The 10,521-nt window shown below is 36.0% G+C and overlaps 1 protein-coding gene across 2 annotated transcripts; it reads left to right on the forward strand.

Moving 5' to 3' along the window:
- On the forward strand, window positions 1,763-9,285 carry LOC109842905 (26S proteasome regulatory subunit RPN13). Of its 2 annotated transcripts, none has more exons than XM_020411814.1 (13): window positions 1,763-1,854; window positions 4,099-4,191; window positions 4,331-4,390; window positions 4,759-4,797; window positions 4,892-4,966; window positions 5,048-5,114; window positions 5,186-5,276; window positions 6,190-6,305; window positions 6,400-6,423; window positions 6,520-6,614; window positions 6,697-6,774; window positions 6,855-6,909; window positions 8,730-9,285. In XM_020411814.1, exons 1-13 carry the CDS (start codon window positions 1,846-1,848, stop codon window positions 8,846-8,848), a joined length of 921 nt encoding a protein of 306 aa, XP_020267403.1. In that variant the 5' UTR covers window positions 1,763-1,845; the 3' UTR covers window positions 8,849-9,285. The 2 variants fall into 2 exon arrangements, with proteins under 2 accessions (XP_020267403.1, XP_020267405.1); XM_020411816.1 differs by having other exon boundaries at window positions 5,201-5,276.

The raw sequence follows: 10,521 nt of genomic DNA on the forward strand, positions 1-10,521 counted from the left end.
ATTTTTGGGCGGAAGCCGTCAACACGGCTTGCCATGTTTTAAATCGTGTTTTGATTAGACCAAAGCTTAAGAAAACCCCTTATGAACTTTATTTTGGAAAAACTCCTTTCATTGGCTATTTTCGTGTCTTTGGTTGCAAATGTTTTATTTTAAATACAAAAGATCACCATGATAAATTTGATTCCAAAATTGATGTTGGTATTTTCTTGGGTTATGCACCTCGAAGTAAGGCTTATAGGGTCTTCAATAAACGAAGCCTCGTTGTTGAAGAGTCTATAAACGTTACTTTTGATGAGACTAATGTTGGCTCTCAAGTTGTTTTGCCTAGGAAGGATGATGATGATGATATTGAGGGAGGATTGGACTTGTTGCAAATCAATGACACTCCCTCTATAGAAGCTCAAAAGGATGTAGATTGCACAAATGCTCAAGATCAAGTTGAACAACCTAAAGCTTGGAAATTCACATCAAACCACCCAAAGGAACAAATCATTGGGAGCCCTTCAAAAGGAGTTATAACTCGCTCAAAAGCCTTGAGTGAATGTGGTAATGTTGCATTTCTATCTCAACTAGAACCTAAAAAGGTTAATGATGCTTTAAATGATGAGTTTTGGGTTTTGGCTATGCATGAAGAATTAAACAATTTTCAAAGAAATGAAGTTTGGAAGTTAGTTCCTAGACCAAAAAATGCTAGTGTTATTGGTACAAAATGGGTTTTTAGAAACAAACTTGATGAACATGGCATTGTAACTAGAAATAAAGCTCGTTTGGTTGCCCAAGGATACAATCAAGAGGAGGGCATAGACTATGATGAAACCTTTGCACCGGTTGCAAGGTTGGAATCTATTAGGATGTTTTTGGCATTTGCTAGTTTTAAAAATTTCAAATTATTTCAAATGGATGTCAAAAGTGCCTTCTTAAAATGGTTTTATTGAAGAGGAAGTGTATGTTGAGCAACCCCCCGGTTTTATAGATCATGCTTTTCCTAATCATGTTTACCGGGTACAAAAAGCTTTATATGGGTTGAAACAAGCTCCTAGAGCTTGGTATGCTCGCCTTTCTAGTTTTTTTATTGAAAATGGCTTTTCTAAAGGAACAATTGATAATACTCTTTTTGTAAGAAAAATGAAAAATGATTTCATCCTAGTTCAAATATATGTTGATGATCCAAATAATTAAAATATAGGTATGATCATCCAATTATGTGATAAATACGATAATCAATGATCCAATTAACTCGCTATTTTCCTGTTACAAAGGTTTATGGTAGTTTATCGCAACACCCAAATTTATGGTAGTTTTATGAAGGGTAAATTTTAGAAAACTTGAGTACACTTTGGAGGATTTAGAGAAAACCCTCTTAAAATTTAAACCTTGAAGAAAACCCCCAAAACTCCGCCCACTCTAACAAGTCCTCCTGAACTTTTGAAAACATCCACAAATAAAAAAAAACATTCTTCTCTCACTTCCCTATATCTCTCTTCCCTGACAAACCCTTAAATATAAGTTGGCGCAAAGTTTAGATGTATCATTTTGAAAGTTCAGGGACTTTTTTTCAAAAACACTCAAAATTTATGAGGCTTTTCTCTAATTTTTAAAGTTTAGAGAGTTTTGTGCAAATCATCCTAAAGTTCGGGGGATTTACTGAAATTTACTTTTCATGAACAACGAATCTTAAACCGTTATCCAAATTGAACCCGACCCGAAACTGAAGCTAAAAAGAAATTGAACCCGACCCGAAATTGAAGCTAAAAAGAACAAAACCCCAAACCCGTTCTAATCCCTAATTTCACCCCCTTTCTTTCTCTCTCTCGATCGATTCAGGTCTCAGATCGGCGACGCGAGATGATGGAGGTTTGTTTTCTTTTAACCGAATTCGTCGATTGGGTTTAATTTTTAGGCAGAATTAATCACCTTTATGTTGTTACTAATAATGCTTGGTAATATTTGTTGATGCTTTTAGTTAGTTGATTGTAGATTTTCAATTGCAGTTTGGATTTTGGAGTTTGTAGGTTTTTCCCCTGAACGAACAAGAACAAACTACAGAGTTAGGGTTTTGATAAATAGTTCTTGAATGATCATTTTATGCTCCTTCAACATGAATTTGTTTTTATTTTTTTATTTTTTTTATTTTTATTTTTATTTTTTTTGTGTTGCTGCATTATTGATTGAATTTTTGTTAGAGAATTGAGGGGTTCACTTGATAATATTTTTGATGTTCTTCCATATGCCTTCTTGACCTCGTCGATGATTATTTTGACTTTGGTTTGATTCAGAGTTTTCTCCCATATTCTTAGGCTTGAATAATTTTGTAGAGTTATATTTTGCCATTTTTCTGTTAAATCAATGGATTAGATATTACAGCTTTATCTAGCCCAAAAAAGTAGTTTCCCCACTTCCATGTGGTCATAAAAAATGTAATATGTACAAAATCGTGAGAAGAATTTTTAAAAAGTGTACGAGGACTCAGTGGGGTGAGTACGGTGACTTGGGGGGAGCATGGAAACTCAAACTTATATGGAAACTCTGAGGATGAGTAAGGTGGCTTGGGGTGAATATGAGAACTCAAAGAAATATGGAAATTCTAGGGGTAAGTGCGGAAACTCAAAAGATTATGGAAACTCCGGGGGTAAGTACTGTGACCAAGGGGTTGAGTATGGAAACTTGTGAGAGTGCGGAGATGCAGAGGAGTATGAAAACTCTGTAAAGGCGTAACGTGCATGTGTGGCTAGGGGGATGTCAGTTGTTGTTTGTTGTTTGGTCAAGAGCAAGAGCTGGAGATGGGAGATGAGGAGAAGGGTTATGGTACATCTTTCATGGTAAATTTCACAGTAAGCCCCAAAATGTTGGGCCAATTCTAAATAAAACTCTGAACTTTCTTTTCCACATCACTGGAAACTTTCCCCACAAAATCCCCAAAACTCCCAAAACTCTCAAAGAACCTCCAAAATTTTTGACTTTTCCAAAAAGATCGCCAAAAAGCAAGGAGAAGAGAAGATGAGGAGAGAAAACATGGAAAAAATAAAATTGGATAGATAATGTGCTCCTTCAATTGTAAGAGACTTTCTCAAAAGGTTTGAGGGGTTACTTGAGACACTTCTAAGTATTGGCGGGTTTATGGGAAAAGTTCTAGGTGTTTAGTGAGAAAAGCAAGAGTTCATGGGGTTTTGTGGGGAATAGCCCAAAATTCTGGGGGATGAAGAGATATTCGGGTTGAAATGGGTTAAATTTATTTAAGTCATCATGTGCATCTCACATGATTAAGTTTCTAATAGATAATCGTACAGGCTACAGGTGGTTTCTTTTTTAAAGAAAGATTGGGTTTACTTATCATTACCATCGATGGGGTTTTCTCAACAAGTGGTCAAAAGGTTTTTGTTTTCTGTAACTTACCCGTTTAGCAAACAAAACTCATGCTATTTCGTGTGATTGGTCACATCAAATGAGGTAAATTCTGAAAGTGACGCTCCTCCATATACTTCGGATTTTTATGCAAAGTGAAACTATGTATCTCTGTGTCTATAGCAATCTGAACGTAGCCTTTTGTAGAAATCTTATCTTTACTAAGATTTAGGATATGAGACAAGCATTCAAGGGTTAGCAAGATGTAGAAGCACATCCACTGATCATGATTTCCTCTCTGACTCTTACTGTTTAAGAACATTTTCTCAGGGATCAAATGTGTGTTGTGTGTATACAACCATTCTTGAATTAGCTTTTCTCAGTTATTCTTATCTCTAACAAGATTTAAAAATATTAAGAAGTACTCCAATGTTAACTTGCCACCTTTTCACATTCATTCACATGTGATCCCTTTCCCCCTCTCCTTGCTGTCCAGTTGATAATCTTCTGCATAATTTCGAAAAGTTTATGTGGGTACAGTTAACCATTCTTAAAAGGCTTGGTGATTCTCATTTCTTGTATTAAGATATTACTCCTATATATACATGTATATATTAGGAAGTGAATCCACTTACATGTACATATTGAAACGCTTTGCTTACTTTTGTGTCTATATCAAACCACTTGCACGTTCTTCAAAACCACATTTTATTGAGATTTGTATTACATTCGTATCTCATTTCTGTTTTTATCCAGGAAGTTTTGTTGGAATTTCGTGCTGGCAGAATGTCGCTTGAAGGGAAACGGGTGGTCCCAGATAGCCGCAAAGGTCTTGTTCGCATTGGAAGGGTAGGGCGTAGTGTTATAAGAAACTTTTAACTTTATGGTCCAGGCACCCTCGCGCATGTTCATCTCATGTCTATATAGGATAGTGATTGATATTTGTCCTTATGATTTGAATTTGATCTTTTCTCATGTGTATTTTTAGGGTGAGGAAGGATTGATCCATTTTCAGTGGCTTGAGCGCACGCAGAATGTTGTTGAACTTGTATCTTTTTGTCACTCAAGTATATCTTGTTTACAAATTTTTAAATTCCATACTGCTCAGGTCTTATGGAACACAAGCTTCTCTGTCTTCATTTGTTGCATATGTTGTTTGAATTACTGGGCTTCTGTATAGACTGTGACTTTCTAGTATTGAATATCCATGGAGACCTTCTATCGTACAGTTTTGTTCTTAAAGTAATTGAATTTATTTGGTCCTCTGTCCCAAATCTATATAATCCTACTCCTTCCAGCATTTAGTGATGTACTCTGGTTCATTTATTGTAGCTGAGTAAAGCTAGTTTCATTTCCCCTCGTTTTATGTTCTTCATTTTGTTATCACAGTTGTATTTTCCTTAATAAGTACAACAGGATCAAATAATCTTCCCAGATGAAGCTGTTTTTGAGAAGGTTTGTTTTAATTCACTAGCATGTATCTTCTGCGTAGCTCCATTGTTTTTCTCAATAAGCATTCATGATAATTTTCCTGTTTTCTATCATTCAGGTGTCTCAGTCTTCTGGGAGAGTATACATTTTGAAGTTTAGTTCCGATGAACGAAAGTTCTTTTTCTGGATGCAGGTCAGTTCATATTATATTGTCTCTGTTTAACATGTTTGCCTTAGAGAACTCTTTTGCTTTAATTTTTAGATTTATAAACAGGAGCCACAATCTGATGGAGACTCACAACTATGCAATTCTGTCAATTGCTTTATCAATCGCCCTATAGGTATGTTTAAACTACTGAATTGCCATTTTATGGAATTGCTCTGTCGGATTGTTTAGGTCTCAATTTTCCAGACATGATTGGTGAAGATGAGGCAGAAGCATCAGTTCCTATGCATATGTCTGAAGTGTCAGAAGACACAGCTGAAGACGATATCTCATCTAGGTACTTCTGCAAAAAACCTTTAGCGCTTATGGAATTTTAGAGATCAATCTGTTACCTAATTGATCGTGCTTATATATAAACCTGTGGACATATCACTAACCTTTATGGCTGTGCTTGCAATTTTGTGTATTTGTGCATTTGCCTTCTGTGTGTCTGTGTGTTGAAAGACCACATTGGTGCTATTATCTGAAAGAATTCAACTTCTCAAGTTTGGATCAATTTATTATGATAGTACTTACCATTTACCACAATCTAGATTGACCTTAACTCAATTTGATCTTACCTGCTTAATCTGATGCTCTGATTTGAACATGGATAGCATGGTGACATGACATGGACCCACAACATGCCAGTATAAGTAAAACTAGAATAAGACACAACAGCCAGACAACAGTAAGTATACCTTTAATTTGCACAATCATTATTTTGTACTTATCTTTTCATTGGAGTAGGATAAATTGACACAACACTATATAAGAACAAATAAAAAAGAAATAAGATTGTGAACTAGTACATAAGATGCATTTTAAAACCTGGGACACAACAGAAAAGTGTCCTGAATATGTCTAATGAATGTCCAAGTAGTTGCATATGAGTGTCCAAGGGACTGTCGTATAGAATATATATTCTATTATTCTACACTAATAAAATTTCGTGACAAGTGTTTGTGCTACGAAAAATCTGATCCTTGCGCAATTCACTACGGTTTTAATCTTTTCTTTGGAGAAACACAATTGTGGTGATTGTGGGACATGCAATTCACGTGCCAAGTTTCTGACGGAATTATGGAAGTTTACCAAGCTCTAGCTATTATTTTCAATGGTTGCATCTAAGTAAAAAGACTTCATGTAGTTATTTTTTTTCCTTTACTGAGTAAACCGCAAATTTTGTCTCTGATATTCCTGTTATTCAGAGCTGGAAATTTGGTTGATCAAACTGTGGCTGGGGAATCGGCTGAAGTAACTTCTTCTGCTGGACACGTACAATTAGCGGACTTGCAGAGAATATTAAGAGGCATCCAGGCACCAGGTATTATATCAGTGCTTTTCTGTTTACTTGAAACTACTTCTGCTATATGATTCTGTGAGGCATTTGACATTTTATTGCTTTTGAATACCATCAGCTGCTGTTGAAGACCCTGATGCAGGTGAAGTTCCATCCAACACTGCTATAAAATTTATGACAATGTTGCATAGAAGATATAATTTATTAATTTCTCATTTCCTTTTTACCCCTCATACAGGTCTAGGATTAGGGGATATTTTGACACCTGATTTGGTTTCTCCACTGATTGAAAAGTTACCAGTTCAGCAAAGACTGGCGTCATACTTACCTGAGGTCAGTGCTATTTTCTTAAATCTGTTGGGAATGTTATAACGGTTGATGCTTCAGTTCTCTAACGATGTTGTGTAATGATTAGGGTCCTTGGACTCCCGAAACTATCACAGAATTGTTACAGAGTGCACCATTTCGCCAACAAGTAGAGACATTTACACATGTAGGAAGTTAAATGCTGTTACTGCTAACTTTCCATGGTTATTATCTTTTCTATTCGTTATGATGATCGTCTTTTTATAGGTACTTCGAACAGGACAGATAGATTTGTCTCAGTTTGGAATAGACTCAAGTAAATGTAAGTGCTTTTCTCACAGTTAAAAAAATCCATGCTATTGTGTTAGTTGTTAGCCTTGTTGGTGGGTTCATACCAAGCAGTATATGCTTGACCTTATTCGTAGTGCAAGTGTTGAGGAAAGTCTTGCTTCTTATATTCTGTAATGCATTGCAGCATTTGCTGTCATGTTTTATCCACTGGACTTTCCAGGGCCTTGAGGACTGTATGCAGGCAGGGCGCAAACAAAATATTGTCAGATAATCAGATTAGATGCTAGAGATGATGATCTTACTTCCTTCTGGGACTTCAGCTTAGCTTTTGCTAAGATATAAATTTTCTTATAAACTTTTAACGTAAGAATGTGGTATCGACCTAAGCCAATTCGTGTTGGAAGTCTCTTATCAGTGTTGAAGAGGATCTATCTGAAAACTTGGACGAGAAATCAGTTTCAGACGGATTTTAAAACTTAAAACGGGCATGAGAGATAAAATAAATTTGAAACGCTAGAAAAAAAATACTATCATCATCCAATAAAAAAAGTAAAAGAAAATAAGAAAAGAAAAGAAAAGAATGTCAGGATGAAAGAAACCTGTTCTGTCGTGAATGACAGCAGGTTCATCATAGCTGCTCATATTCCTCAGACACCTCTTCATGGTGGTTAAAGAGAAGTATCAGTTAATAATCTATATCTGTAGACTCTATACCAATGGGTTGGAATAGGATTGGAACTCTCACTTAACTTTAGACCGCTGTACAAATCATGGTTTGAGTTTGGTCAATCTGACTCAAAATCTGTTACCCACTTAACTTATTATGGTTCTGCTTACTCTTTAAACCATAGCATCCTAATCCATCAAACTTATTAGTTAAAAATTCATCCCATAAAACCAAAGTAGGGTACATCTGATGCCTAGGTTGGTTGTTTTTTTATGTTCATCCTTTACAAAGTTAAACCTACCAATCAAGTCCAGACATCAGGATTTGCATATCAAATATAAACTGGTAATTACACACACGTTCACACACATACATGTGCTATGCACACCGTAAAAAAATATCTGAATCCAGAACCACCAAAACAATCAGAAATCAGAGCTTACGGTCAGTTCGGCGAACTTAGAAATATTTAGTTTAGTTTTGTTCCAGTTACACTAGTCTAGATTAGGCTAGACTAGTTTCTATGTGAACTAGTTTTGAGTTGAACTTAGTTTGGCTAATTTTTTAGCAAAATTGGTCTAGAACTAAATAATATTTGGTAAATACACATATGCATAAAGATAGAGTTCCAACAACTGGACCCTTGTTTTTTTTGGTCCAGTTATGAGGCAAAATTGGGCCAGACAAGAACTAGTTTAGCCCAACAATTTTATTCACCAAACTAGGAATGAGTTATTGGACTTGGGCTTATCTCAACTAAAACCAGTTTTAGCACTTTGACAAACACCCTAAAATAGCCTAAAATGGGGCCAGGAGTGGCCCTGGCCTTGTTTTCAACTAAGCTGGTTTTGTTTTGGAACTGGGGGGAGGTAGTCCAAAACGAAACCAGTTTTAAGCCGCCAAATTTGGCCTTGATACAACTAGGCCATTGTTGGCCCAGTTTAGCCCAAACACAAATTTGCTCAAAAGATGACCAGGTCTAACCCTAGCCCCATATTGAGGAGTTGCCAAACACACCCAGGGTCCAAATTAGAAACCTTGTGCTCAGCATTTCTCAATAGTATTTATTGTGGAACTTGAGTGTGGAGCTGACTCAGGAAGTACGAATGTCTTTGGTCTTGCTGCTACAATGTACATAAAATATTGTACGTTTCTTCTCACTTCATCTTTCTTACTCCCTACAGATAATTTCACTGTTCTCTCATTCCTCGAGGCGTTGGAGGATTCAGTTGCCAAAACGGCAGAATCTGGGGAATCTGCCGCAAGGCAAGATGGGCACAAGGATGCCATGGATGAGAGCTGATATGAATGTGGAACATGGTTTTCTTTTTAGCCAGAACATGGTAAAGGCGTGAAACTCTCCCTCTCCATTCTTGTAAAAGCCGGGTTCAAAGCGGGGAATGGCAGGCATGATAGGGGACGATATGTTTTGATGGTGCGTTTGATTTACGGTTGGTTGATGCAAAATGGAACAATAAACTGCTCAATTGTTTTTCATTCAAATACTTTGTGGTTTCTCGGTCATGTTTCGTACTTTATAACCAGATGCGTGCTAAATGTTGAGAGCCACTTTTAGGGTGCAGTTTGTAATTGAAAAGCGTGGCATCAGATGTGCAAAACTTTGGGAGAAACTTTTGGGGAACTAGTAGTAGGTTCATGTGTTGTTTCCTATTTAGTGAGCCTGATTTGTACTAGGAACAACTTTTTAGGGGTCATGAATGCTTACTTAAAATTCTATTATATATTTTCACATAACCTGTTAATTTCCTGGATATACTGTTTGGAAGCCCGCAGAACAATTGGATATCCGGTCCTGTACAGCTCCTTGCATTCAGTTGTGGTTGCAGTCGATGGTCTCGGAAGAACTCGCGAATAAATTTGCTCGGATCATATTCTTCCATTTAGTTCTGTTGAGGGCGGGCTCAGAGACTCGTTCTTATGGATCATTATCAGCGTTCATGTTATTATTAGCCTTCATTTGCTATGGAAAGATAAGTCATTATTGGGTAATATATCTGGAAAGATGAGTAATTATTTCTCGTTCTTTCTTGGTTCAGCGGCTTTGTAGAATTTTATGAAAGCTCTTAATAATAAATACGCCAGCGCATGTGGATTATGCTTTATGAGTTATGATTAGTTTATTCGAATTGACTTCTTTGCTTTCCATCTGTTTTCATGCTGCAAACCGAACAAATGCCAAGAATGTAACAACGCAAGAGTTGAGCTGGATTGCCACACAGTATTTAATTATTATTATTATTATTATTTTGATAAACAGTATTTAAAACATTGATACTGTTAATCTAAACTTAAATTTTGTACTACAAATTGAAGTAAATTTACCATTAATTTTCTTTTTGATAAATAGCATTTAAAATATTGATACTATTAATCTAAAGTTTAAATTTTATATTACAAATTGAAATAAATTTATTTAACGTGGTCTATTGCATGTCAACCTTAGAAATGGAACTTTTGAACATAAAGCTTCAAAATCTTCGTAAAGTTGCTTCTTTTTGAACACTCTTGACCTATTTGTTGAAATTCCACGTTTGCTGAAATTCCGAGTAGATTTTGGTTCGAGTTTGTCAAATTTTCATGGCTCTTATTTTGCTTCGAGCTTGTGCATCGTGATTGTCTCTTCTAGTTTTTTTTTTTTTTTTTTGTGTGTGTCAAGAAGTGAAAGATTATCAAGTGCCGTTGAACCCTCAAGGTTCGAGCTTCTTTGAATTGGGACCCCGTTTGATATTTTCAATGAATGTGAGAGCATGCAACTTTGAATTATACTCCACTTGGCTTATATCACATAAAATAGACTATAAGCCAAGTGGATTATAAGCTGATGTGTTTGACAAATTTAGTGAAATATAATCCATTTTGAACAGTAGAATGTTTGGCAAATGGTTACCTTATAAGCCACCATTGTTGTGAAAATGACCGAAAAACGCATAATGGAGTATGAGAGAGGTAAAAAGA

Source organism: Asparagus officinalis, chromosome 5, assembly GCF_001876935.1.
Source record: "Asparagus officinalis chromosome 5, Aspof.V1, whole genome shotgun sequence".
In the NCBI taxonomy this organism is placed as follows: Eukaryota; Viridiplantae; Streptophyta; class Magnoliopsida; order Asparagales; family Asparagaceae; genus Asparagus; species Asparagus officinalis.